This window comes from Schistocerca americana, chromosome 8 (genome assembly GCF_021461395.2).
Source record: "Schistocerca americana isolate TAMUIC-IGC-003095 chromosome 8, iqSchAmer2.1, whole genome shotgun sequence".
NCBI lineage: Eukaryota > Metazoa > Arthropoda > Insecta > Orthoptera > Acrididae > Schistocerca > Schistocerca americana.
This window is the reverse complement of record NC_060126.1, coordinates 391,710,915-391,738,848: the sequence shown is the minus strand read 5'-3', so window position 1 is coordinate 391,738,848 and position 27,934 is coordinate 391,710,915. Positions and strand designations below refer to the sequence as shown.

The 27,934-nt window shown below is 46.1% G+C and overlaps 1 protein-coding gene across 1 annotated transcript in view; it reads right to left on the bottom strand.

Annotated features, from left to right (window-relative positions):
• Positions 1–27,934, bottom strand: part of LOC124544874 (UDP-glycosyltransferase UGT5-like) — a 120,274-nt gene that overhangs the window by 55,913 nt on the left and 36,427 nt on the right. The window contains exons 2-3 of the mRNA XM_047123591.1: positions 23,325–23,565; positions 6,926–7,503 (exon numbers count right to left, since the gene is read on the bottom strand). Of these exons, the coding sequence (XP_046979547.1) occupies positions 6,926–7,503; positions 23,325–23,565 (819 nt within the window). The remainder of the gene's footprint in view (positions 1–6,925; positions 7,504–23,324; positions 23,566–27,934) is intronic.

The following is a 27,934-nucleotide window of genomic DNA, read 5'->3' as shown; positions in this document are numbered from 1 at the left end:
AGGGATACGTTGAAGAGAAGACTTTTGAAGTGAACGCTACGTTCTACCGACAATATGAAGATATTTGGAGGATTTCAGTCAATTTTTTCCTCAAAACAAGGGAAGGAAATTTACTACATCTCCTTTTGTCGGAGAGAAGGTTTTTCGGCCTGGCAGTTAAGTATTCCGATAGTCAGGATCCAAATTGTGACAAGAATAGCTGTTAGGGGATGGATCACAGGTTTCTGAAAAAGGCTTCCAACACTGACATTGAGATCAAGTGCGAAGGATGTGCAGTGTGGACCCACAAAGAGTTTGCAGCTATTAGTGAGCACAAAAGTGTGTCTGGGTGTGAGAACTGTGCATAAAACGTTTTGAGTCACTTTACTTTTTCTCCCCCCCCCCCCCCCCCCCCCCATGAACCATGGACCTTGCCGTTGGTGGGGAGGCTTGCGTGCCTCAGCGATACAGATAGCCGTACCGTAGGTACAACCACAACGGAGGGGTATCTGTTGAGAGGCCAGACAAACGTGTGGTTCCTGAAGAGGGGCAGCAGCCTTTTCAGTAGTTGCAAGGGCAACAGTCTGGATGATTGACTGATCTGGCCTTGTAACAATAACCGAAACGGCCTTGCTGTGCTGGTACTGCGAACGGCTGAAAGCAAGGGGAAACTACAGCCGTAATTTTTCCCGAGGGCATGCAGCTTTACTGTATGATTAAATGATGATGGCGTCCTCTTGGGTAAAATATTCCGGAGGTAAAATAGTCCCCCATTCGGATCTCTGGGCGGGGACTACTCAGGAGGATGTCGTTATCAGGAGAAAGAAAACTGGCGTTCTACGGATCGGAGCGTGGAATGTCAGATCCCTTAATCGGGCAGGTAGGTTAGAAAAAGGGAAATGGATAGGTTAAAGTTAGATATTGTGGGAATTAGTGAAGTTCGGTGGCAGGAGGAACAAGACTTCTGGTCAGGTGACTACAGGGTTATAAACACAAAGTCAAATAGGGGTAATGCAGGAGTAGGTTTAATAATGATTAGGAAAATAGGAATTCGGGTAAGCTACTACAAACAGCATAGTGAACGCATTATTGTGGCCAAGATAGATACGAAGCCCACACCTACTACAGTAGTACAAGTTTATATGCCAACTAGCTCTGCAGATGACGAAGAAATTGAAGAAATGTATGATGAAATAAAAGAAATTATTCAGATAGTGAAGGGAGACGAAAATTTAATAGTCATGGGTGACTGGAATTCGAGTGTAGGAAAAGGGAGAGAAGGAAACGTAGTAGGTGAATATGGATTGGGGCTAAGAAATGAAAGAGGAAGCCGCCTGATAGAAATTTGCACTGAGCACAACTTAATCATAGCTAACACTTGGTTTAAGAATCATGATAGAAGGTTGTATACATGGAAGAACCCTGGAGATACTAAAAGGTATCAGATAGATTATATAATGGTAAGTCAGAGATTTAGGAACCAGGTTTTAAATTGTAAGACATTTCCAGGGGCAGATGTGGACTCTGACCACAATCTATTGGTAATGACCTGTAGATTAAAACTGAAGAATCTGCAAAAAGGTGGGAATTTAAGGAGATGGGGCCTGGATAAACTGAAAGAACCTGAGGTTGTACAGAGTTTCAGGGAGAGCATAAGGGAACAATTGAAAGGAATGGGGGAAAGAAATACAGTAGAAGAAGAATGGGTAGCTCTGAGGGATGAAGTAATGAAGGCAGCAGACGATCAAGTAGGTAAAAAGAAGAGGGTTAGTAGAAATCCTTGGGTAACAGAAGAAATATTGAATTTAATTGATGAAAGGAGAAAATATAAAAATGCAGTAAATGAAGCAGGCAAAAAGGAATACAAACGTCTCAAAAATGAGATCGACAGGAAGTGCAAAATGGCTAAGCAGGGATGGCTAGAGGACAAATGTAAGGATGTAGAGGCTTCTCTCACTAGGGGTAAGATAGATACCGCCTACAGGAAAATTAAAGAGACCTTTGGAGATAAGAGAACCACATGTATGAACATCAAGAGCTCAGATGGAAACCCAGTTCTAAGCAAAGAAGGGAAAGCAGAAAGGTGGAAGGAGTATATAGAGGGTCTATACAAGGGCGGTGCACTTGAGGATAATTTTATGGAAATGGAAGAGGATGTAGATGAAGATGAAATGGGAGATACGATACTGCGTGAAGAGTTTGACAGAGCACTGAAGGACCTGAGTCGAAACAAGGCCCCCGGAGTAGACAACATTCCATTGGAACTACTGACGGCCTTGGGAGAGCCAGTCCTGACAAAGCTCTACCATCTGGTGAGCAAGATGTATGAAACAGGCGAAATACCCTCAGACTTCAAGAAGAATATAATAATTCCAATCCCAAAGAACGCAGGTGTTGACAGATGTGAAAATTACCGAACAATCAGTTTAATAAGCCACAGCTGCAAAGTACTAACACGAATTCTTTACAGACGAATGGAAAAACTAGTAGAAGCTGACCTCGGGGAAGATCAGTTTGGATTCCGTAGAAATACTGGAACACGTGAGGCAATACTGACCTTACGACTTATCTTAGAAGAAAGATTAAGGAAAGGCAAACCTACGTTTCTAGCATTTGTAGACTTAGAGAAAGCTTTTGACAATGTTGACTGGAATACTCTCTATCAAATTCTAAAGGTGGCAGGGGTAAAATACAGGGAGCGAAAGGCTATTTACAACTTGTACAGAAACCAGGTGGCAGTTATAAGAGTTGAGGGACATGAAAGGGTAGCAGTGGTTGGGAAGGGAGTAAGACAGGGTTGTAGCCTCTCCCCGATGTTATTCAATCTCTATATTGAGCAAGCAGTAAAGGAAACAAAAGAAAAATTTGGAGTAGGTATTAAAATCCATGGAGAAGAAATAAAAACTTTGAGGTTCGCCGATGGCATTGTAATTCTGTCAGAGACAGCAGAGGACTTGGAAGAGCAGTTGAACGGAATGGATGGTGTCTTGAAGGGAGGATATAAGATGAACATCAACAAAAGCAAAACGAGGATAATGGAATGTAGTCGAGTTAAGTCGGGTGATGCTGAGGGTATTAGATTAGGAAATGAGACAAAGTAGTAAAGGAGTTTTGCTATTTGGGGAGCAAAATAACTGACGATGGACGAAGTAGAGAGGATATAAAATGTAGACTGGCAATGGCAAGGAAAGCGTTTCTGAAGAAGAGAGATTTGTTAACATCGAGTATAGATTTAAGTGTCAGGAAGTTATTTCTGAAAGTATTTGTATGGAGTGTAGCCATGTATGGAAGTGAAACATGGACGGTAAATAGTTTGGACAAGAAGAGAATAGAAGCTTTTGAAATGTGGTGCTACAGAAGAATGCTGAAGATTAGATGGGTAGATCACATAACTAATGAGGAAGTATTGAATAGGATTGGGGAGAAGAGAAGTTTGTGGCACAACTTGACCAGAAGAAGGGATCGGTTGGTAGGACATGTTCTGAGGCATCAAGGGATCACCAATTTAGTATTTGAGGGCAGCGTGGAGGGTAAAAATCATAGGGGGAGACCAAGAGATGAATACACTAAGCAGATTCAGAAGGATGTAGGTTGCAGTAGGTACTGGGAGATGAAGAAGCTTGCACAGGATAGAGTAGCATGGAGAGCTGCATCAAACCAGTCTCAGGACTGAAGACCACAACAACAACAACAACAACTTTTCCTCGATAGTAATATGATTTCTTTTTAAAAACATGATAATACTTATTACTTTATTGTGTAATATAATATTATGTAATTAATTTCTTACTCTAAGCAGGGTAATTTGTATTGTAAAGAAGTTATTTTTTATCTGTATATAATCTTTTTAAAAGTTACGACTGGTTTTCTCGGTTTATTTAACCCATTTTCGCCATGTGGTCGTTTTTCCTCAACCCCGTTGGGCGCAATGGGAACTTTGAGTGTTTTTCGGATTATTGATGTTTTGTGCAACGAGAACGAAAAAATTCAGCCAGATTAGGAAAATAGTCGGACTGTACACACCTGATTTTGGAATTTCTGGACTGACTGCAAATTAGCCACAAAAATCGGTCAAACTTTTGGGTAGTCGTCATGCCTGCCCTTGCTGTACTTGCCAGGGGTGTAGTTATGTACGGAAAGCCGCGAGGCATAGCCACGTGGCTAAAGTTAGATTAAGTAATGTGTAAGCCTAGCGACTGATGACGTCAGCAGTTTGGTCCAATAGCAACTTATCACCACAATCATGTGTGGAAATGAAATGTGGACGATAAATATTGCAGACAAGATGGGAGTAGAAACTTTTGAAATTTGTACCTATAGAAGAAAAAGGAAGATTACAGACGTATATAAGGTAACGAATGAGTTGATGACACAACTTCACTAAATGAAGGGTTTGTTTGACAGAACACATCCTGAGGCATCTAGCAATCGTCAATTTGGTAACAGAAGTGTGGGAGGTAGAAAGACACCAAAGCTTGGATGTAGTAAACAGTTTAAAGTGGATATATGTTGCAATAGTTAACACCGAATTGAAGAGACTAGTAGCGAGACTCCATTACACCAGAACTAGAGATGAAGACTACAACGACGAAGACGACGTTAAAGAGAAATGAGTATGAACTGCATCCAGCGCTTACTATTACTATAGACAGTCAGCTCAACAGTGCAGCGCAGCATGTATACGCAACGCCGTGATCAGGATACTGCAAGAGGCACCATGACTCTCACATCAGCAAATAACCGTCTATTATGCGTAGATCGTCGCCGCTGTAGACTTTGACAGCCGTTTTTGGTCGTGCCTGTATGTCTTCAGTCCACCCTGCCTTCAAACCTAGTTGTTGGACATGGAAATGCTGTGATTATGGACCTCTGTTTAGGATTACGATTTCGCCTTGTTTTACCAGTCGTTGTCGCCCTTGTTTGTTATTGTCTGTTCTCCATATGTCATTGTAATTATTTTCACTCCCATCCGCGGATGAAATCAGGACTGAAACAGCCAGAATATTACGCCAAGCGAAACCACCTACCAGCAATTTGTCTCAAGCGGAAAGGAGGGCACTGAGGGAGATCAATGCGAATAAGAGCATTATTGTACTTGCAGCTGATAAAGGAAATGCTACGGTTTTGCTGAACACCGAAGATTATCACAAGAAGATTAGTGACCTTTTGGATCCCACTACGTACAAAAAGCTTCAGAAGGATCCTACAACCAAAATTTTGAGAAATACCAATCAACTGGTGAAACAATCTTTCTTCGGATGATAAAAAACAATTCTGCAGAACGGAAGCTTATCCACCCAGACTTTATGGACTCCCAAAGGTACATACATCACAGGTCCCGTTGAAACAGATTGTGAGTGCCGTAGGATCTCCAACACAAGAGGTGGCCAGATATCTCGCCTGCTTGCTGCAGTCACAGATAGGCAGAGCGGTCAGTTACATCAAAAACTCGGCGCATTTTATTGAAAAACTGAGGGAGATTAACGTCAGCCCAAGTGATATTCTTGTGAGCTTCGATGTAGTGTCATTGTTTACCATGGTGCCTGTAAACGAAGCTATTTCATATATAGCAGATATTTTTACGAGTGACAGTGGCTTTATTTAAACACTGCCTGATAACTTATAGTATAAATACGAGTTTTACGAATAGATCGACGGGGTGGCGATGCGAAGCCCTCTCAGCCCAGCTGTTGCCAATTTATTTATGGAGATCTTCGAACAGCGAGCGCTGCAGACTGCCAGTAAAAAGCCAGCTAAATGGTACCGCTATGTTGATGACATTTGTAGTGTGGACTCATGGTGAAGAAGAGTTGGATGTCTTCTTGGTGCACCTGAACGGCATTAACCCGAAGATACAATTTACGATGGAGAAAGACCAACGGTCAACTCAATTTCCTGGATGTGTCGGTAATTAAACAGGTGGCTGGGACGCTGGGCCACAAGGTATATAGAAAGAACACTCACACGGAACGACACCTCCACAAGGAATCTAACCATTATCCTAGTCAAAAAAGAGGTGTCATGAAACCTTGGTGGACAGAGCCAACAAAATCTGCGAGCCGGCTTACTTACAAGATGAGCTGAATCACCTACGGTCAGTCTTCATGAAAAACGGATATACCAGCAAGGAAATTGATCGAGCCCTCCATCAAAGAAGAAAAGAATCCAGAAGTCCAGAGCAACAACGGTCACCTACTGGAAAAGTTTTCCTACCGTTCATTAATAAGGTCACGGACCGTATCGGGAAAGTGCTGGCCAAGTATGGGATCGAAACAATCTTCAGACACACGAAGAAGATTAAGGAATATTTAAGAACTGCCTAAGACGCCCGACATCCCCTAGCAATACCTGGGGTATACAAAATTACATGCAAGTGTGGACAAGTATATATTGGAACAACGAAAAGAAGTGTAAACACCCGCTTAGCCGAACATAAAAGAAACTGTCGCATAGGGCACATCGAAAAATCGGCCGTAGCTGAGCATGTTTTTCGAGATGGGAATCACGAAACTAAATTTAATGAGGTAAGCGTTCTAGCACGAACATCCCATTATCATGTATAGAGAAGCAATATAAATTCACAAACACCATAACAAGTTTAATAGAAAAGAAGTTTTAAAGTTGGACAAAATATAGATGTCGACGTTGCGCCAGCAGTATGATAATCGACTACTCTTAATCGAGTATGACGACGCCTTCCAATGACAGGCATACCGTCGGCATCAGGTGACGAATGGTGGTGCCCTCTATGCGCTCTATAAATGCGAGAGTACCTGGAGCCTCAGTGGCAGTAGCCGGATGACCTCAGAAGATGTCTCCCGCAGATGGAGACGAAACGTCAGGTGGAAATTTTGTACATAGACCACGGCCTCTCAGCCCTGAAGTTCCAACTGAAGAAAAGCAGAGAAAATCGTTGACTGCAGTTGATTTGTGGAAGGAGAATTACCTGTGGTAGTTTCTTGGGAGGCTTCAGCTGCATTCCTCCGTAAGTGACGACTCCGGGGACCATCGGCCTCGGCACGTTGAAGGCGACGTGCGAGTTGAGCAGTACGAGCGCCGTGGTCTGCTCCAGCTGGGCGATGCTGGGAGCGTCCGGCACATGGCGTCGGACAATGGCGTCCACCCTGGGCAGGTAGACGTAGCGCCGGTACAGCTTGGTCAGCAGGCTGAAGGCGGCGTTGCCAGCGCGGTCCAGCAGCGAGTCGAGCCGGCCGTAGTCCAGGAAGATGTTGGGCAGGTAGGCCAGCGGTGTCGGGTTGCCCACCATGTCGTCCATCCACGGCGCGCCCTCTAATGGGCACAGCCCCACGATGGGCACCTGGAACTTGTGGGCCAGCACCAGGAAGCAGTCGTTGAAGAACAGCTCGTTGATCAGCAGGTCGAAGTGCTCGGTCTTCGACTTCAGAAGCCGCTGTACTGCCTCCTCCTCCATCAGCCGCTCGCAGGCGCGTTCTCCGTAGAGGAACAGTCTGCTCATTATGTCGATTTTGTCCTTGCCGTAGTCAAAGATGTCCACCCCGGCACCTAAAGCGAACAATGCAGCAAGTATCAAAATTTCAACTCTAAAAATGGGTATATATTAGCTCAAACGGAATAAAGATAACAATAACTCACAGAAACTGTAACGCACAGAAATAAATGGGACAAAATATAATTGAACAGTCAAACTTACTACAGCAAAAGTAAAAAAAGAAAACTCGTCCGATTAGCTGAGCATCTTCCAGAACACAGGGAAGAGGGTTCGTTGAAAATCGAATCAACCCATTGGGTTAACGATGGGGGCTGGTGGGCCTACCAGCCGGAAAACACATGCATATCGAAAGGAACATTGCATAGTACTTGTCAGGAATATACATAATGGATGTGCGAGTGAAGGTTGTAGACACACAGAAGTTTAAGTGTGTCCGTGAGCTGTGCTCGGATAGCCTAATGGTAAGGTGACTGCTCGCGACAAGCGGAAAATCTAGAGTGGAATCCCGGTCGGTCACAAATTTTAATTGTGCTCATTCCATTATACTCGAACAGCCGATGGTTGCCCATATTCGCAGCTGCAAATAAATTTCATGTACATGAGTTCTAAAGACGGCTTAAAACCCCTGAGATATGAATTTAACAGCGAATTACAGCACGTTTAGTGGACGACATTGACTTATGTTGGAAAATGGGGACAAGAAGTAGAAATTTTAGATTTTTGACTAGAAAAAACGTAGTTTTTATTGGTTTTCTGGATGCGCCCATACAGTCATTCCAACTGTGGAATGTCGTTTATGATGATACGTACGTAAGGACTGAGAAAATCCAGTACTCTAGCAGAGTAAATATCTGACTCCCTTTCCCCTCCCCCGCGTCTGTCACCTCACATGGAAATGGTACTAGGTTGGCTTTTGTATTTCATTGTTTATTTTTATATTTTTTTCTTTATTTAGTTATTGATAGAGATAAATTCCACAATTGTGGAATTCAAAAGAAAGCAATTTTTTCTTTAGGAAGGCTTAAGAAAAATAAGAAAAAAGCTATCCATTTCCTTGACGATTTTCAAATAAAGCGTGAAAACATGAGAGCCTCTGCCACGTCCAGTGATCGTTCATCATATCTTGGCGAAAAACACGGGGTTCGTACGGTTATCACACGCGACTACATAGTGGGCATAGTGTCAGGGAAGCCATACGATCGAAGTAGTCTTCGTCCGGGGGAAAACGGAGAAGTCTGTACTCTGAAGAAGTTCAACCGAGAAGGCAGCTTCAGTCGATTTGTTAAGGAAGGTCAGATGGCGGCGGATTCAGTGCCAGCGTTCTCGTCCACAAGAGAAGTCTTTTGGGTAATGTATCAGGCTGATGATACGCGTCGCATAGACAAATGCAATGGAGGCGTTCGTTAGTCGGGATAAGATTGTGAGTGACCCTATACCACGGTGAAGTGACTCATCGGGAGAACAGGAAGACACTAACGTGAAACCATACTTCTTCCATGATATTAATGGCGTGGCCATTTCAACTGGGGAGAAGGATTGTTGTACTCCTCGAAAAAGCTAAAATCTAGTTGTAAGGCGTGTTAATGATGAAATGTCGACTCCCAGAAAACTTATTATAACATAAAATTCACGTATGTGTCTCAATTTAGATTCGATCCGGCCAACATCGGCAGGGAGAGGCAGACTGGCCGGTCGAAGACACGAAAATCAGCGAGATCTAATAGAATGAGTACATGTTGAAACATTACACGGTGTAAACAATGTTGAAGCGTTCTCTCTGATATTGGGACGGGACTTCGCAACCACTTCATATCGAAATCGAAAAATGACTTTTCCAGAGGAAACGACGACAGTTCCATCCATTTTCGTGCCATCTTCTCTGGGAGCGGGAATATTTGTGCAACATAGTACACTTTGCTGAAAATGTAGGAATCTCCGCGTTTCGTGAAGAAGACTAAGGGAATTGACACTTGAATTCGATTCGCCACCTATCGCCAAATGCAGCCCAAAGATCTATGGGCCACAGGCCATGACAAAAAAACTTGATGAAAACCCCGCAGTGGTAACAGGATAGGTTTCCGTTCATTAATGGGGCCCCAGAGACAGAACAAAAGGAATCCATTATGTCCCTGACCAAGGATACGTCGTCGATATGACGTAGCAATACCACATCATCCCCATACGTTCGTGCTGAGAAGGTTTCTCCTAATATCTTCCAGTCACCTAATTGATTGCCAATACGGCGAAGCAGAGGTTCTAGGGACAAGACTGAAGAAATATGGCGAGGGGACTTCTCTGTGGTAAGCCCCGTCGGATGGTGATCTAGAGAGTAAGTTGTCCATTCGCTACGACAAATGCTTGAATACCAGTAAAAAGATTGGAAAATACCTGACGCTTTTACGATGTTCATAAATGGATTTTAAGACAGTGATACGACGAGGGCAATTTGTGCGGAGTTGTCCACTTTCATTACATACAAAACAGGTTACTTTTCGTCCTGCGTGAATTATATGTATCTGATATCCATACAACTGTAAATGGGAGTGGATATTACGGTTGATCATTATGCCCACGGATCGAAATCCATTATAGACTAGTAAATCGTGCTGAACGCATCAGCATTCCCACCGTATATTCCGTATGTCCGCAAACGGAAGCAGAACAGTCTTGAGGAAACTGTCAACAACTTTGGCGGAGCTTAAACACCGTAACATTCCTATATTTCATCTCCGTTTTCGCCAGGAGAACCTTATTGTTACAGCCACTGCAATGAGTGAAAGGGACTTATCCTCAAAAGGAGCCTGTCAATCTGAAGCAGGTACAGAAACTTTACATAAAACACTTCGGATTCAGAATCCAAGTAAGCTGCTTGAACCTGTCCTGTAGTTACCACGATCGTATGCACAAGCCACAAACACGAGGCGCTGAGAAACAATGGTGTGACGCCCACAACGACTCTCACGATACTGAGGACAAACAAGGAAGCTCTCGCAGCTCTACGATAGAGGCGGGAACAGGTAGAATCTACTCGTCCGACACGCAAAGCTGGAACGACGCTACCGAGGCGGACAAAAAGTTGGACGACAGAAAATTCTTTGATCAGTGGTAGAATGTTACGAAATTCACGCAAAAAAGGAGACCCAGATTTTAAAAGTTTTGGTGTATGAAAAGTGGCCAGTTTATCTTAAATCACAATATAACGAAGACTTCCCTTCGTAATTTTTGAAACTGGCAGTCTACTGTTTTGCAGTTCAGGCCGTAAGGCCAAAGTAGATGGGGTGTTCTCTTTCCTAAACTCGCAGTCAACAAAGGAGTCCAATAAACTGCAAACCGACACAATCATAAATATGATGATTTTTGTGTAATTTAAAATTAACCTGTCAATAGCTCCACAAAGTGAATCGCAAGAAAACTAACGTTCTGGATCAAATGGATTCAAATGAGAAATATTAATACTTAACTAAAGATTATTATTGTTATTTCTTTGAGTTTAGTAGATGTGATCAGAGGTACTGAATATGTCATCGAATAATTTCCCAGAAGAATAGATAATTGTTTACTTTTATTAATGAAGAACTCATTTTATTTTGGTTTAAGTTTCTCTTACAGAGAATTCTCAGCAACTAGGAGACTCAGCACTTAGCTGGTACCATAATCGACAAATTGTAAGACTTTTTACTGATCTGGTTCTTTTTGAAGGTTGAGCACACAAAAGAACCGACAGTTACTGATTATTAATAAACGGCCGGCCAGAGTGGCCGAGCGGTTCTAAGCGTTTTAGTCTGGAACTGCTCGACCGCTACGGTCGCAGGTTCAAATCCTGCCTCGGGCATGGATGTGTGTGATGTATTTAGGATAGTTGACTTAAGTAGTTCTAAGTTCTAGTGGACTGATGACCTTAGAAGTTAAGTCCCATAGTGCTCAGAGCCATTTGAGCCATTTTCGAGCCACCATGCGCTGCAATTAGAGCTGCTATACACCGTGGCATTGAATCAATAAGGTTCTGAATGCGTTCCTGAGGGGTTTCCCTCCGCAGTTTTTATCTGAGCCCACAAATCCGTGACACCAGTTACTGGAGGACCGTGACGCACCAAGTGCCGACCAACCATATCCCAGACATGGTAGATGCGCGATATGTCTGGCGAACGTGAAGGCAGGGAACCAATGGTACACGTCGCTCTTCGAAGGTACATTCCTCGCAATATGTGGCTGGGCATTGTCCTGTTGAAATGTGGCCTGTGGAGATGCCTGAATCAGGGGGAGTACCTCAGGCTCCACAACCTCCGTTAGGTACCGGTTAGTGTCCAAAGTGCCCGCAATACGTACGACGCGAGATCGGTTGTTGTAACCAATGGCGCCCCAAACCATCACACCTGGTGTTGGTCCGCTATGCCGCTCCACAATGCAGCCCACCAAGTTGCGCTCACCACGGTATCACCGGATACGTATGCGGCCATCACTGTAGGACACGTTGAAGCTGGACTCATCCGAAAAGATTACATATTGCCACTCAGGACCACAGTGGCGGTGTTCACGTTCCAGTTGCAGTCGGAGGAGTTTGTGGTTTCTGGACAATGGAAGCCGACGTAACGACATGCGTGCAACCAGTCCAACCTGCAGCAGACGGAGACGAACCGTCGATGCAGAAAAGTTCACACCTGTTGCAGTGCCAACACTTTGGATGACGCTGTACGGTCCGTAATCGCCATACGGACAAGATGACGGTCATCCCGTGCTGTGGTCATGTTCCCTGGTGCAGTTACCGTTCGTCGCTGCGTACGATCTTCCTCTACCCACTGCTTCCAAATACGCATTACTGTCGTAGCAGCATGCTCTGTGCGAGCCGAAATGTCACGGTATGACAATCCTGTTTCCCGAAGCCCGATGATTATGGCTCCCATTGACGGAGACGAGGCTCTCGCTGTATTGTTTCCACCGTGTGTGACAGCTCTGCACCGACTACACTAGGCGCAACACCGCCCCTGTCGGACCGACACGAGAGGGCTCTGCTCGGCCTACGTGTACCCCATCTCGCTGCAAAACGTATCACATATTTCTTGCACATCCGGCACCAGTTCCACCAAGTGTGGCGCCATTTGAGTAATTCCTTCTCGGTGTTGCACTTTTCACAAACGGTAGTGTAGGTAGTCCGACTTCTAATGCAAAACGTCAGGCTAAATAAAAAGCCAAATCTGGTTTTTCTATTTTTAGACCTGGCAAATCTAATTCTGTATTACTTCTTACTATTACCCCTAAATTTACGATGTGACTTGCTTCAGATGTTCACAACGTATCTTGTAATCGGCCTTTTATTTTTGGGTTATTTCTCTGGGCAATAGGAACTGTCTTTCATTCATCCACATTTAAAGAAAGCTGCCATTCATCACACAAAGTGAAAATTTTGTTCTAATCTTTCTGCAGATCCCTACTATCGTGAAACGATGATAATTTACTGTACACAATAGTGTCGTCAACGAACAGTCTCATAGAGCTGCTGATCCTATCTGACAGTGTACGTATGGTGAAAACATTAGGGTCTTACCACGCTTCCTTAAGGGCACACCCGATTTCACTTTCTTTTGTGTGGGACATCGGCTGTAATGGGTTCTGTTAGTCAAATATTTCTCTAGTCAGTCACGTATTTGCAGAGACACCCCTATGAGCGTGTGTGGGTCAGTAGTGGACGATGTGGTGCAGTAGCAACGCCTCTTAAAATAAGGTAGAAGAGCACGGTCAGTGGCTGTGGTTGCCCATCATTTAATCTGGGCTTTACTAGTGGCCCATCATCCAATGTTGCAATCAACAACAGTCGACACCGACCCGTCCAGTGAGATGTATTATACACAGCAGGGACTGTGTCCGGAATCGAGTTATGGTACACCCGTGATACTGTTGCATATGAAAAGTCTAGTGCCTACACATCCTCGAAGATGGAATGTCTCATACGACTGGGACACACGACTCACTGCAGTCACACTTTATGTTATAACTTGGATTACTAATCTTGCACTGTACTACCACGCTAATGGCCAGTACCACAAGTGACGAAATTCCATTCTATTTCATTCCCCGATTCGGCAGCAATGGTGTCTCTCCAACACTATATTCAGATCAATTTCTCATGAGTTCAACTGTGCAAATACTTGATATAATAGGCGATCAAGAAGTTTCCTTTCAGAATCCGTCAAGAAGTTTCCTTTCAGAATCCGTATACCAATCAGGTAAAGTCGCTGTTAGAATTTAGGTAATCATCTCACTGACACATCAAGTTGAAGATCCCCGTTTGGTAAAACAGCGTGTCCTGATGAGTGAAGAAGTCCTTAAGTGCATGCTGCACATCCGCGTACGACCGCTATTGTCGATCCTTCAGGGCCTGTTTTTAGACTGAAGGCGTGATAATCGTGTGGGTAGAGATCAGGACCATAGGGCGGATGCTCCGGTTTCTCGCACTTGAGTTGGCGTAACCTTTGCGTTACAACATTTGTCATATCGTGAAGCAGCAGAACCCTTAGTCGCGGTTTTCCCGACTGTTTCACCATAATTTCAAGTCGTACTTTCTCCAGCATTGTGCAGTATTGGTTCCTAGTGACGGACACACCAGACTCCTTGAAATTAATAAGCAATGGACCCTGCTGATCAAAGAACAAAGGGAGCATCAACGTTCCAGCTCAATGCTGGCTCTTGAAGTTGTTGGTACGAGGACACGATGGATGATACCGATGCATTGTCGACATTGAATTCCACCCTAATCGCATCATCAACCAAACGCTTGGTGTTATCCATAATGATGATGCTGGCCTCCCAGATCAACTGGCGTCTAGTGTCGAACTGCTACGAGTGTGGAACTTCGCACACCATTCCACAACAGTGGTTTTCGACACACATACTACCCCACATATATTCTTCATTCTGTCAACCGGTGTTTGTTCTTCGGCAGCCAAGAAAAGAATAACAGCACATTGGTCCTTTGTGGTTGCATTTTGCCGGATTTACCGCACGCACATCGGAAAGTTACAAATGCCACACTGTCCTCTTGCCCACATGTCGGCCATTATATAATCGCATAGGAGTGATGGTACGTTGCATATATGCTACAGCAGCACCCTCTAAAGGAACGTTTGTGATAGCCTCTTATATTTCAAGTAAATTACTATTTCTCTACGAAGGCTCTTACAAAGCTTCAAATGGGTCAGGTTCTAGTGACTAGTATCGTTGACTACAGCCGCAACGCTTCCAACTTAAAGTAGCAGTGACTTCCGCAGTCTTTATTGTGACGAAAAAATTTGCAGTGCACTTCATTCAGCCTGTGAGTCCATATACGAAATGACAAAAATAATTAAACAGTCACCGAAAATCTGTGAGATCTATCCTGTCAGGGATAACTCGATATTTTTTACACTACTGGCCATTAAAATTACTACACCGAGAAGAAATGCAGATGATAAACGGGTATTCATTGGACAAATATATTATACTAGAACTGATATGTGATTACATTTTCACGCAATTTGGGTACATAGGTCCTGAGAAATCAGCACACAGAACAACCACCTCTGGCCGTAGTAACGGCCTTGATACGCCTAGGCATTGAGTGAAACAGAGCATGGATGGCGTGTACAGGTACTACTGCCCATGCAGCTTCAACAGGATACCACAATTCATCAAGAGTAAGTGACTGGCGTAATGTGACGAGTCAGTTGCTTGATCACCATTGACCAGACGTTTTCAGTTGGTGAGAGATCTGAAGAAGGTGCTGGCCAGGGCAGCAGTCCAACATTTTCTGTATCCAGAAAGGCCCGTACAGGACCTGCAACATGCGGTCGTGCATTATCCCGCTGGAATGTGGGTATTCGCAGGGATCGAATGAAGGGTAGAGCCACGGGTCGTAACACATCTGAAATGTAACGTCCACTGTTCAAAGGGTCGTCAATGCGAACAAGAGGTGACCGAGACGTGTAACCAGTGGCACACCATACCATCACGCAGGGTGATACGCCAGTATGGCGATGACGGATACACGCTTCCAATGTGCGTTTACCGCGATGTCGCCAAACACGGTTGCGACCATCATGATGCTGTAAACAGAAACTGGATTCATCCGAAAAAAATGACGTTTTGCCAGTCGTGCACCCAGGTTCGTCGTTGAGTACACCGTCGCAGGCGCTCCTGTCTGTGATGTAGCGTCAAGGGTAAGCGCAGCTATGGTCTCCGAGCTGATAGTCCATGCCGCAGCAAACGTCGTCGAACTGTTCGTGCAGATGGTTGTCTTGCGGACGTCCCCATCTGTTGACTCAAGGATTGAGACGTGGCTGCACGATCCGTTACAGCCATGAGGATAAGATGCCTCTCACCTCGACTGCTAGTGATAGGAGGCCGTTGGGATCCAGCACGGCGTTCCGTATTGCGCTCCTGAAACCACCAATTCCATATTCTGCTAACAGGCGTTGGATCCCGAGCAACGCAAGCAGCATTGTCGCGATACGATAAAACGGAATCGCGATAGGCTACAATCCGACCTTTATCAAAGTCGGAAACGTGATGGTAAGCATTTCTCCTCCTTACACGAGGCATCAGAACAACGTTTCACCAGGCAACGCCGGTCAATTGCTGTTTGTGTATGAGAAATCGGTTGGAAACTTTCCTCATGCCAGCAAGTTGTAGGTGTCGCTACCGGCGCCAGCCTTGTGTGAATGCTCTGAAAAGGTGATCATTTGCATATCACAGCATCTTCTTCCTGTCGGTTTAATTTCGCGTCTGTAGCACGCCATCTTCGTGGTGTAGCAATTTTAATGGCCAGTAGTGTATTTATCTCAGTTGCCGTATCATATTGGGAATTGGCGCTTTATTCATATTGTATTAATTGAAATGGTTCAAATGGCTCTGAGCAGTATGGGACTTAACATCTGAGGTCATCGGTCCCCTAGAACTTAGAACTACTTAAACCTAACTAACCTAAGGACATCACACACATCCATGCCCGAGGCAGGATTCGAACCTGCGACCGTAGCGGTCGCGCAGTTCCAGACTGTAGCGCCTAGAACAGCTCGGCCACTCCGGCCGGCCTTGTATTAATTATGGGTCTGTTGTACAGAGTGATTGTAACTCGTTAGGTTTGAAGAAGCGAAGAAAATATTAACTGAAAGTTAAAGCCAACAAACACAAAGGAAATATGCAGTCATATTAAGATATGATCCTGCAAACAAGAGTTACTATTGTAACTATATCTAAATCTTCGCCTTATCATTTATAGAAGAATCAAAATACTTGTTACCAATAAGCAATTTACTGAAAGATATTGTTGGACAAATGCCGCAGCTGCTGCCAGACTTGTGGAATAGACAGAGTGGTTCGCCAGTCCTTGTAATGGCCATTAGTATGGATGGAAGTTCAGATCAACAAATAGTTCAGCTCTGATTGCAGTCAGACCGTGGCTGCAAATAAGTTACATTGTTAGACTTCTGATGTAGCGACACACACGTTTTGCTGCAGTGCTTGATTAGGGCTCGCAGAGGCATATAGGTAGTCATTTTTCCCTCGTTCTGTTTGAGAGTGGAACAGGGAGAGAAGATGCTAGTTGTGGTACGAGGTACCCTCCGCCACAGTAGGTATGGTGGATTTCCGAGTATTTATGTAGATGTAGATGCTTGCAGTTATCAAAATTTAGCGGAAATGCTGTGAACATATAGTTGTAGCCATGTCTTCCAAGCTAGATGTGGTGAGATGATAAAAGCACTTCCATTGCAAATGAGTCGGGCCACGGACCTGTTCAGTTATTGGGAAGCAGGTAACAGCCCCTCCTCCCTCCTGAACAGTTTTTTTTGTGGTTTTAGGGCGCACAACTTCAACGGTCATTAGCGCCCAGACTACGTTAGGAATGCACCGCGAGTCAAGTTTAAAACAGCAACGAAACGGAAAACACGATAAAAGACAGACTGACATGCATAGGATTAAAAAAAAGAAAACAGCATAATCAAATGTCCTTTGAGAGGGTTGTCAAATTGATAAAATGAAGAACGCGAGCAGCTGCTCGTGGGTCATCCGCTAAAATGGCTTCTACAGTACATGGCAGGCCAAGATCAAGACGCAGGGTGTTAAAATCCGGACAGGACGTTAAAATGTGGCGGACCGTCAGCAATTGCCCACATGGGCAGAAGGGCGCCGGCGCAGCCGTCAGCAGATGGCGATGGCTGAACCGGCAGTGTCCAATTCGTAACCGGGCCAAAACTACCTCCTCCCGCCGAGAAGGGCGTGAGGAGGACGTCCAAGCCACGGGAAGAGGTTTCAAGGCCCGAAGCTTGTTGTCTGTAAGTGCAGCCCAATCGGCATGCCACAGTGATAAAATGCGCCGACAAATGACCCTGCTACAATCTGACAAAGGGACACAACAAGAAGCTGTCCGAGGCTGGAGGACCGCAGCCTTGGCCGCGGCATCTGCAGCTTCGTTCCCAGGGATACCGACATGGCTGCTGAAGAGAGCGTTGGATCCGGTGCACGAAAGGGTGAACCGGGTACGGATCACTGAGGCTCTGGATAGCGCTCAGGGAATCGGAGCAGATGACATATGCAGAATGTCGGTGGCGGCAGATGTAAATAACAGCCTGGTAGAGGGCAAAGAGCTCAGCTGTGAAGACCGAACAATGGCCATGGAGCCGGTATTTGAAACTTTGTGCCCCGACAATAAAAGAACACCCGACCCCGTCATTCTTCTTGGAGCCATCTATATAAATGAAGGTCATATTAACGAACTTCGAACGAAGTTCGACAAAACGGGAGTGGTAGACTGAACCAGAGGTAACCTCCTTCGGGAGCGAGCAGAGGTCAAGGTGGACGCGAACCTGAGCCTGGAGCCAAGGTGGCGTGTGGCTCTCGCCCACTCAAAGGTTGCAGGGAGTGAAAAATTAAGGTGTTGAAGGAGGCGACGAAAGCGAACTCCAGGGGGTAGCAGGGCAGAGACATACAACCCGTATTGACTGTCGAGAGAGTCATCAAAAAAGGAACGATAAGACGGGTGGTCGGGCATTGCCAGTAGCCGACAGGCATACCGACAAAGCAGTATATCGCGCCGGTAGGTGAGTGGCAACTCACCAGCGTCAGCATGAAGACTCTCGACAGGACTAGTATAAAACGCTCCAATCGCAAGTCGTAAACCCCAATGTAGTATGGAGTTGAGGCGGCGTAAGATGGATGGCCGTGGAGAGGAGTATACGAAGCTCCCATAATCCAGCTTGGAGCGGACGATCGACCGATATAGGCGAAGTAGGACGGTTCGATCCGCTCCCCACGACATACCACTGAGAACACGGAGGACATTTAGAGAACGGGTACAACGGGCAGCCAAATATGACACATGTGGAGACCAACTAAGTTTCCTGTCAAATGTAAGACCTAAAAATTTTGTTGTCTCCACGAATGGGAGAGCAACGGGAGCGAGTCCTAAGGACGGTGGGAGAAACTCTTTGTATCGCCAGAAGTTAATACAGACCGTCTTCTCGGCAGAAAAACGGAAGCCATTGGCGACACTCCAGGAGTAAAGACGGTCAAGAGAACGCTGAAGACAGCGCTCCAGGAAACACGTACGCTGCGCGCTGCAATAGATGGTAAAATCGTCCACGAAAAGGGAGCCTGATACATCAGCTGGGAGGCAATCCATTATTGGATTGATCGCTATGGCGAAGAGAGCGACGCTCAAAACTGAGCCCTGTGGCACCCCATTCTCCTGGCGAAAGGTGTCTGACAGGACAGAACCCACATGTACCCTGAACTGTCGATCCATTAAAAAGGAACGAATAAAAAGAGGGAGGCGACCGCGAAGGCCCCATGTATGCATTGTGCGGAGAATGCCCGCCCTCCAACAGGTGTCGTAAGCCTTCTCCAAATCAAAGAACACAGCCGCGGTCGGGCGCTTCCGCTAGAAGTTATTCATAATGAAGGTCGACAAGGTAACCAGATGGTCAACAGCAGAGCGGCGCCTACGAAATCCACATTGTACATTGGTAAGTAGGCGTCGAGACTCGAGCAGCCAAACCAATCGAGAGTTAACCATTCGCTGCATCACTTTACAGACACAGCTGGTAAGCGAGATGGGTCGATAACTGGAAGGCAAGTGCTTGTCCTTCCCCGGCTTAGGAATCGGGACAACAATAGATTCGCGCCAGCATGCGGGAACATGGCCCTCAATCCAGATGCGATTGTAAGTACAAAGAAGAAAACCTTTACCCGCAGGAGAAAGGTTCTTCAGCATCTGAATATGAATAGAATCAGGCCCTGGAGCGGAGGATCGTGATCGGCCAAGTGCGTTTTCGAGTTCCCGCATGGTGAATGGGGCATTATAACTTTCACGATTCGAGGAGCGGAAGTTAGGTGGCCTAGCCTCCTCTGCCTGTTTGCGGGGGAGGAAGGCAGGGTGGTAATGAGCGGAGCTCGAAACCTCTGCGAAAAAGCGGCCGAAGGCATTGGAGACAGCCTCATGGGCCACAAGGACGTCATTCGCGACCGTCAAGCCAGAAATTGGTGAGTGGACCTTAGTGCCAGATAGCCGGCGCAGGCTACCCCAGACAACAGAAGAAGGAGTAAAACTGTTGAAGGTGCTTGTGAAAGCAGCCCAGCTGGCTTTCTTGCTTTCTTTAATAATACGACGACACTGTACACGTAATCGTTTATAATTGATACAATTCGCCACAGTAAGTTGGCGTTTAAAGGTGCGTAAAGCACGTCGACGAGCACGTAAAGCGTCTCTACATGCTGCAGTCCACCAGGGGACCGGTACGCGACGTGGAGAAGAAGTAGGGTGAGGGATGGAATATTCAGCAGCAGTGAGAATGACTTCCGTGAGGTGTGCGACCTGACTATCGCAGCTTGTGAAGGTTTGATCCGGAAAGGTCGCCCTGGAAGAGAAGAGCCCCCAGTCTGCTTTGGAGATGGTCCAACTAGAGGAGCACGGAGAGGGGGTATGCTGCAGGAGATGGATAACACACGGGAAGTGGTCGCTCGAATATGTATCAGAAAGTGCATACCACTCAAACCGGCGTGCAAGTTGGGGAGTACATATAGAGAGGTCTAAATGGGAATAGGTGTGAGATGTGTCCGAAAGAAAAGTAGGGGCGTCAGTATTGAGGCAGACAAGATTGAGCTGGTTGAAAAGGTCTGCTAACAGGGAGCCCCTCGGGCAGGATGCTGGAGAGCCCCAAAGGGGATGGTGGGCATTGAAGTCTCCAGTTAACAAAAATGGTGCAGGTAGCTGAGCAGTAAGTTGCATCATGCCTGCCCTGGTAACGGCAGACGACGATGGAGTGTAAACGGTACAAATGTAAAATGTAAAAGTGGGGAGAGTAATGCGGATGGCAACTGCCTGCAGGCCGGTGTACAACGTGATGGGATCGTAGTAAATATCATCCCGGACCAGCAACATAACACCTCCATGAGCCGGGATACCTACCACAGGGGGTAGGTCAAAACGTACAGAGGTGTAGTGTGCCAAGGCAATTTGATCGCATGGGCGTAGCTTCGTTTCCTGGAGCTCTACGACGAGCGGACGGTGCAAGCGGAGCAGCAACTTCAAGTCCTCTCGGTTGGAGCGAATGCTGCGAATATTCCAGTGAATAAGTGCCATCGTAAGAAAAAAAGGAAGATGAAAGAAGGGGTCACCTCGAAGGCCGCGGAGGGCCTGGCTTCGAGCGAGCACTGCCGCCGCTATCAGTAGGCGGACAGTCATCGTCCATTGGGTCTATAGGTTCATCGGCCATCTTGGCAAGATGGCCGGGAGGGGGAGCTTCCTCCGCTGGTGAACGGCCAGATGTTCGGCTACCAGCGGTGCGGCCAGGCGAAACGGATGACGGCCTGGGGCGGCAACCGCTGGGTGGCGCAGGAGAAGAAATGCGCCGTGGCGGAGAAGGAGAACTGTGCTTCCTATGAGCCTTCTTGGAAGGTCGTTTGGTGGAAGTACCGGTCGAAGGCTGGGAGGTCGAGGCACGTAGGAAGTCTGCACGGGACGGTTCCTTCTTGAAGGCCCGTGCATCTGACTTCGGGGTGTTCTTCTTAGCAGAAGCTGATGAAGGGGCTGGTGTCTGTGGGGTGATGGGAGGAAGAGGAGACGTCGACCGCGCGATCTTAGCACTGGCCGAACGGACGACCGTGGTGCTGAAGGTCAGATCGTATGTCTGGGTTACCACCTCCCTGGTAGTCCGAGGAGAGGCGAGGACAGTACTGTATTTCCCCGCTGGGAGCAGCGTGGGCTTCCTACTAGGCAATAGCTTGCGAGCAGCCGAGGTGGACACTTTCTCTTTGACCCGAATATCTTGGATACAGCGTTCTTCCTTATAGACAGGACAGTCGCGGGAGGATGCGGCATGGTCACCCTGACAGTTCACACAACGAGAAGACGGAGGTGGACAGTCACCCTCATGGGCATCCCTGCCACAAGTGACACATTTAGCCGCATTGGAACAAGACTGTCGAGTGTGATTGAAACGCTGATACTGGTAGCAGCGCGTAGGTGTCGGGACATAGGGGCGAACAGAAATAACCTCGTAGCCCGCCTTGATGCGCGATGGCAGCTTAACACTATCAAAGGTCAAGAAAAGTGTCTGGGTCGGTACAAGGTCATTGTTGACCTTTTTCATGACCCTAAGGACAGCCGTCACGCCCTGCTCAGCGAGGAACGATTGAATCTCCTCGTCAGTCAATCCGTCGAGGTATCTAGTATAGACCACACCACGAGACGAATTCAAAGTTCGGTGAGCTTCCACCCGGACAGGGAACGTGTACAGGAGTGTGGCCCGAAGCAGTTTGTGCGCCTGAAAGGCGCTCTCAGTTTCTAGTAATAAGGTACCGTTACGCAACCTGGTACAAGATTTGACAGATCCGGCTATGGCATCTACGCCCTTCTGGATAACGAAAGGGTTGACAGAGGAAAAATCCTTTCCGTCCTCAGATCGAGAAACGACGAGGAGCTGTGGGGCAGGCGTTAGTACTTTTGTCACTGGTGGCTGGTCAAGCTTCCGTTTTTGGGCAGAAGTCGAGAGAGATGGAGTGAAATCCATTGCGGAGGAATCCCCCATGATTGCCAGCGTCTCCGATGGCGTGCTCCTTCCTTGTGGGGACCCTCTCAGAGGGCACTCCCGCCTTAGGTGAATGTTTACACCTCAGGTCACACCTCCCGAGAAACAGACGGAGGGACCAATCGGCATGGTCAGAAGGTATCAGGTCAGGCAATCACCCCTCCCTGGGCCTGGCCTTTACCAGGGGGTACGTGCGTGCCTTACATGTCTACCCAGGGCGGGGAATTACGCGTTACCCCGTCACCGGCTACGCGTGCGAACGCTTGGGTCGGCCTTCAGGCACACACAGGGAGGAAGGAAGAAGAGGAAAAAGAAGAGAGAGGGAGAGAGGACAGACTGTCTCAAACGCTGAGGCGGAGACCAGAGAAGGCAAGGAGAAGAAGGCAATGAGAAGGCAAGGAGAAGAAGGCAATGAGATGGCAAGGAGAAGAAGACAAGGGGAAGAGTAAGGAAGACAGTGAGGTGGAGAAGAGCAAAGAAAGGAACCAACCAAAGGAAGGAAGAAACGAGAAGTGAAAGAGCAAAATGACCGCAAATAGAGGTCGTGGAACTGTCCGTCTCCGGACGCAGGCGCTAACTACCCCCTTGAGGGGGAGGGACTCCTTTTAGTCGCCTCTTACGACAGGCAGGAATACCTCGGGCCTATTCTAATCCCCGGACCCGCAGGGGGGCCTCCTGAACAGGAAGGAGAAGCATTGACTTGCCAAGTAGAAGATAGATCGCAATGAAGCGGTAGGTGATAAGAGCTACTACTTCATGTAACAATAAGAAGGAGTAGTAAATGGAATCCCAGTTGCTTGGAGGTGTGCACCACTTACTGGGCATGATGTCTAGGTTGGCCGCGACAGGCACCATGGTCCAGTTGCGGTGAGGCTCCTTCTCGGCGAGTGGCGTGATGATGGTGACGTGGTGGCCCCTGTCCGCCAGCTCCCACATGAGCGTCCGGAAGATGTGCCAGTGGCTCCACGCAGGGATCGGAACAACGTGGAGGATGCGCGCCCCGTGTGCCGCAGACAGCAACGAGGCCAGCAGCAGCAGCTGCCGCAACAGCGAGGCCATCTGCAACACAAGGGACGGCCAAATTCCTTTCTCTCTTACTGCGTTCTCCAAGTGGGACACGCTATCAGTATCCAGTTCACAGCTCGTGAGTGATAACATCAAGAAACTGACTTTCTTTTCATATTTTCATTCACTAATGTCTTACAGCAGTGTAATCTGCGGAATTCTTCACTGAGAAAGAATTTGTGTTGTGTACACAACGGTAAGGAGAGGTGCAATGCAGTTACTTGCAGACTTTGGATCTAGATGGTGATTCATCACAAAAATAGTATCAGCAGGAAAGAAAAGTTAACTCCAAGGAGAGCTGTGTCGGCAAATGTAATAGAAAGGAGAGTATTTCAAAATTGCTTGAGGATAAAGTAGATAAGCATTTGCAACTAGTCTCTTAATAATCTTCGTTGATCCATTATGGATCGTGGGACGACGGCTGGCTTGAACTTCTTGATGCAATAATTTACCAACAGCCGTATGATATTTAGAAGTTTATGTGATTTTATGAACTTCTATGTGCTACCAGTTTCGGCATTACATTGATGCCATCTTCAGGCCCCACTCGCCATAGTCGTAAAATGGCCAGGCGACACCAAGAGCTGTTGCAGGACGATTGATTCACGGATCTAGTTATATGGCTCCTTCCGTGTGTAGCGATTTTACGACTATAACGAGTGGGGCCTGACGATGGCATCAATCTAATGCCGAAACTGGTAGCACATAGAAGTTCATAAAATAAAAAACTTCCACAAATCATACGGCTGTTGGTACATTATTGCATCAAGAAGTGTCTTAGTAGTTTAAAATTCATAAACTTAAATTTTCGTTAACTAGTGATTGGTACGAGTGACGAAAAAATGTCCAAGACGGTCTAAAAATTTTTACATGTGAACCAACCATAATTAATGGCGGGAATAGTCTGAAAGCTACAATGTGTCTTGGACAGGTATTTGCTGAGAAAGATTGTGTGACATGCGACAGACTCTTGATGGTCCAATAGCAATGCTACGAACTTCCCACGAAATTATAGAGGGTTTCATCTCAGGTTTTAACGAATTCAAAGCTTTACTGACAAACAAAAGATGAACAGAATCAAAACTAGCGTATGGAGAAGTTTTCATTGTGTCCAGCAACCGACTTGACGAAAAATCCAAACTTGATTTGGTTATAGGTAAAGTCAGTGGGCAGATCAAAATCTGTCTTTACGGTCGCTCAGTGATTGTAGCCTATTACAACTGAAAGGAAGATGATACAGCTAAGCCTGGGACTGGATTCAGTCTCTGCTGAGGAAGCTGGTAGTACAATTACTTGCTTCAGCCATCGCGGTGCACCGACATGACGTTTTGAAATAAGTGCTCGTGGAACAGATCAACTACGATCACTCAACAGAGAAAAGACAATTGGACCTGCCGTTCCTAAAAGCACTACGGTAAAATGGTTCAAATGGCTCTCAGTACTATGGGACTTAACATCTGAGGTCATCAGTCCCCCAGAACTTAAAATGGTTCAAATGGCTCTGAGCACTATGGGACTCAACTGCTGAGGTCATTAGTTCCCTAGAACTTAGAACTACTTGAACCTAACTAACCTAAGGACATCACACACATACATGCCCGAGGCGCGATTCGAACCTGCGACCGTAGCAGTCGCGCAGTTCTTGCTGCAGTCTGTGGTATGTCGCTGGAGCAAAGAAGGGTCCCATGGGATTCGCGATTGGATGAGTACACTGCTGAGGTGGGCTACAGAGTAGTGCGGCAACTGTCATCGCAGAAAAACTGGACAGGAGCAGACATGATTACTGAACAAGGTAACGCATCAAACAGGACATTTAATTAACTTCTAATTCTCCGAGACTAATTACAAATACTGTTGCAGGAACTGGAGTCGCCGGCCGTTGTGGCCCAAAAATCCGTAAGACAACGAGGAAGTGGAGATCTCTTCTGACTAGCTCGTTGCAAGGCATCCCAGATATGTTCAGTAAAGTTCATGTCTGGGGTGTTTGGTGGCCAGCGGAAGTGTTAAACTCAGGATCCGCTCTACAGCAATTTTGGACGTGTAGGGTGTGGCATTGTCCTGCTGGAATTCCCCAAGTCCGTGGGAATGCATAATGCACATGAATGGATGCAGTTGATCAGACAAGATGCTTACGTACGTGTTACCTGTCAGAGTTCTGTCTATACGTATCAGGGGTCCCGTATAACTCCAACTGTACACGCCCCGCACCATTACAGAGCCTCCATCAGCTTTAACAGTCTCCTGTTGACATGCAGGCTCCATAGATTCATGAGGTTGTCTCCATACCCGTACAATCTGAAACGAGACTTGTCCGACCAGGCAACATGTTTCCAGTCAACAGCCAAATGTCGGTGTTGACGAGCCCAGGCGAAAGGTAGACTTGTGTCGTGCAGTCATCAAGAGTTCAGGAGTGGGCCTTCGGCTCCGAAAGCCCATATCGAAAATATTTCGTTCAATGGTTCATACAGCGACACTTGTTGATGGCCCGCAGTTTTCGGAAGAGTTGCACTTCTGTCACGTTGGACGATTCTCTTGAGTCGTCGTTGGCCCCGTTCTTGTAGGATCTTTTTCCGGCCAAAGCGATGTCTGAGATTTCATGTTTTACCGGATTTCTGATATTTACGGTACACTTGTGAAATGGTCGTACGGATAAATCCCCATATCATTGCTACCTCGGAGATGATGTGTCCCATCGCTGGTGCGCCGACTAACACCACGCTGAAACTCACTTAAATCTTGATAACCTGCCATTGTATCAGCAGTAACCGATCTAACAACTGCGCCAGACACTTGTTGTCTTACATAGGCGTTTCCGACAGCAGCGCCGTATTCTGCCAGTTTACATATGTATGTATTTGAATATGCATGCCTATACCTGTTTCTCTGGCGCTTCTGTGTATTTCGAACAAAACTACGAAAAAGTACAAGCAAAAAAATATCTCGAGGACACAAAGTAGCCACCTGGAACGTTAGAAAAGAAATAAACAAAGAGGAAGAACGAGTTAAACTGTTGAAGAATATTAAAATAGACATCACTGTTATAACTGAGAAAGAAATAAATTGCAATGGAATAAAAATGCACCCTCGGACCAGCTCTACAAGAGAGCCAGCAATGGTTTAGCAATTTACACCCATAAAAAACTGAGGAGAAAAGTATAAGACTTTGGTTCAAATGGTTCAAATGGCTCTGAGCACTATGGGACATAACATCTGTGGTCATCAGTCCCCTAGAACTTAGAACTAATTAAACCTAACTAACCTAAGGACATCACAAACATCCATGCCCGAGGCAGGATTCGAAGCTGCGACCGTAGCAGTCACGCGGTTCCGGACTGCGCGCCTAGAACCGCTAGATATAAGACGTTAACTAGGTTAGCGACAAAAACACAGTATTGGCCATCCAGCAGGAAGAAGAAATTGGTAGTAATTAAGAATCTGGGCATCTGAAGAGGGAAAAACTGACAAGTCCACAGATTTTTCTAATATCGTCTATGCGATTTTAGATAAATACAGTAAACACCGAAGAATACCTCCGTGGAATGTAAACGCCAGCTAGGAGAGATCCCCATCTGACTAGTGGGAATAGTTGGGAAGAAACGGGAAGTTTTATGCTGTTTGTAACAGATTAAAATTAACAAACATACTCACTCGAAAAAAAAAAAAAAAAAGACAACCACTAATTTACGTTGTCAGCTATTATAGATTGTCCAATAATCAACGGCAAACTAGAGGGAAGAGTAAGAGGTATTATATATATATATATATTTACAAAATGGGAGAAGCACAGAAAGATACTCAAATAACGAGCAAATGACGATTTTTATACAGTACTTGTTTTACGATGACCTGCATCAAAGACGACTAAACAGGAATCTGCAGCGGACAGAAGCTGTAGACGATATTGAGCGAGAAAGAAACAATATAACAAAAGCAATGCCGATGAAGCACTGGGTAACAAGAGAAAGATACGATCACACCTAGGAGCGGTCATAAAACTCAGACATCAAGATTAGTTTTAGATAAAAAGCTCTTTTGCAAAGGATCGAGCGACTTTCTGTCTGAGTCTGAAATGATCAGAGCTTTTGCTCCGTTTTTGTGACCTCGTCGTTAGCCCAGAACATTCCTCCCCTCCGTTCTTCTCCCAACGTGCGGTAGAATGAGCGAACGTGTGGCCACCTACAGCCGTTATCCATTAAAACACACTCAGTTCCCTCCATTGATTTTTTTCTATGAATATATAATTAACATGTCGGCAATGATTCTGCCTTCACTTACATATCCTACTGCAACAGCAGGACGTCATACAAGTCGAATTGAGTGGAGTGTCTAGAGACATTTGAGAGTGTAGTACGTTTTTAAACGA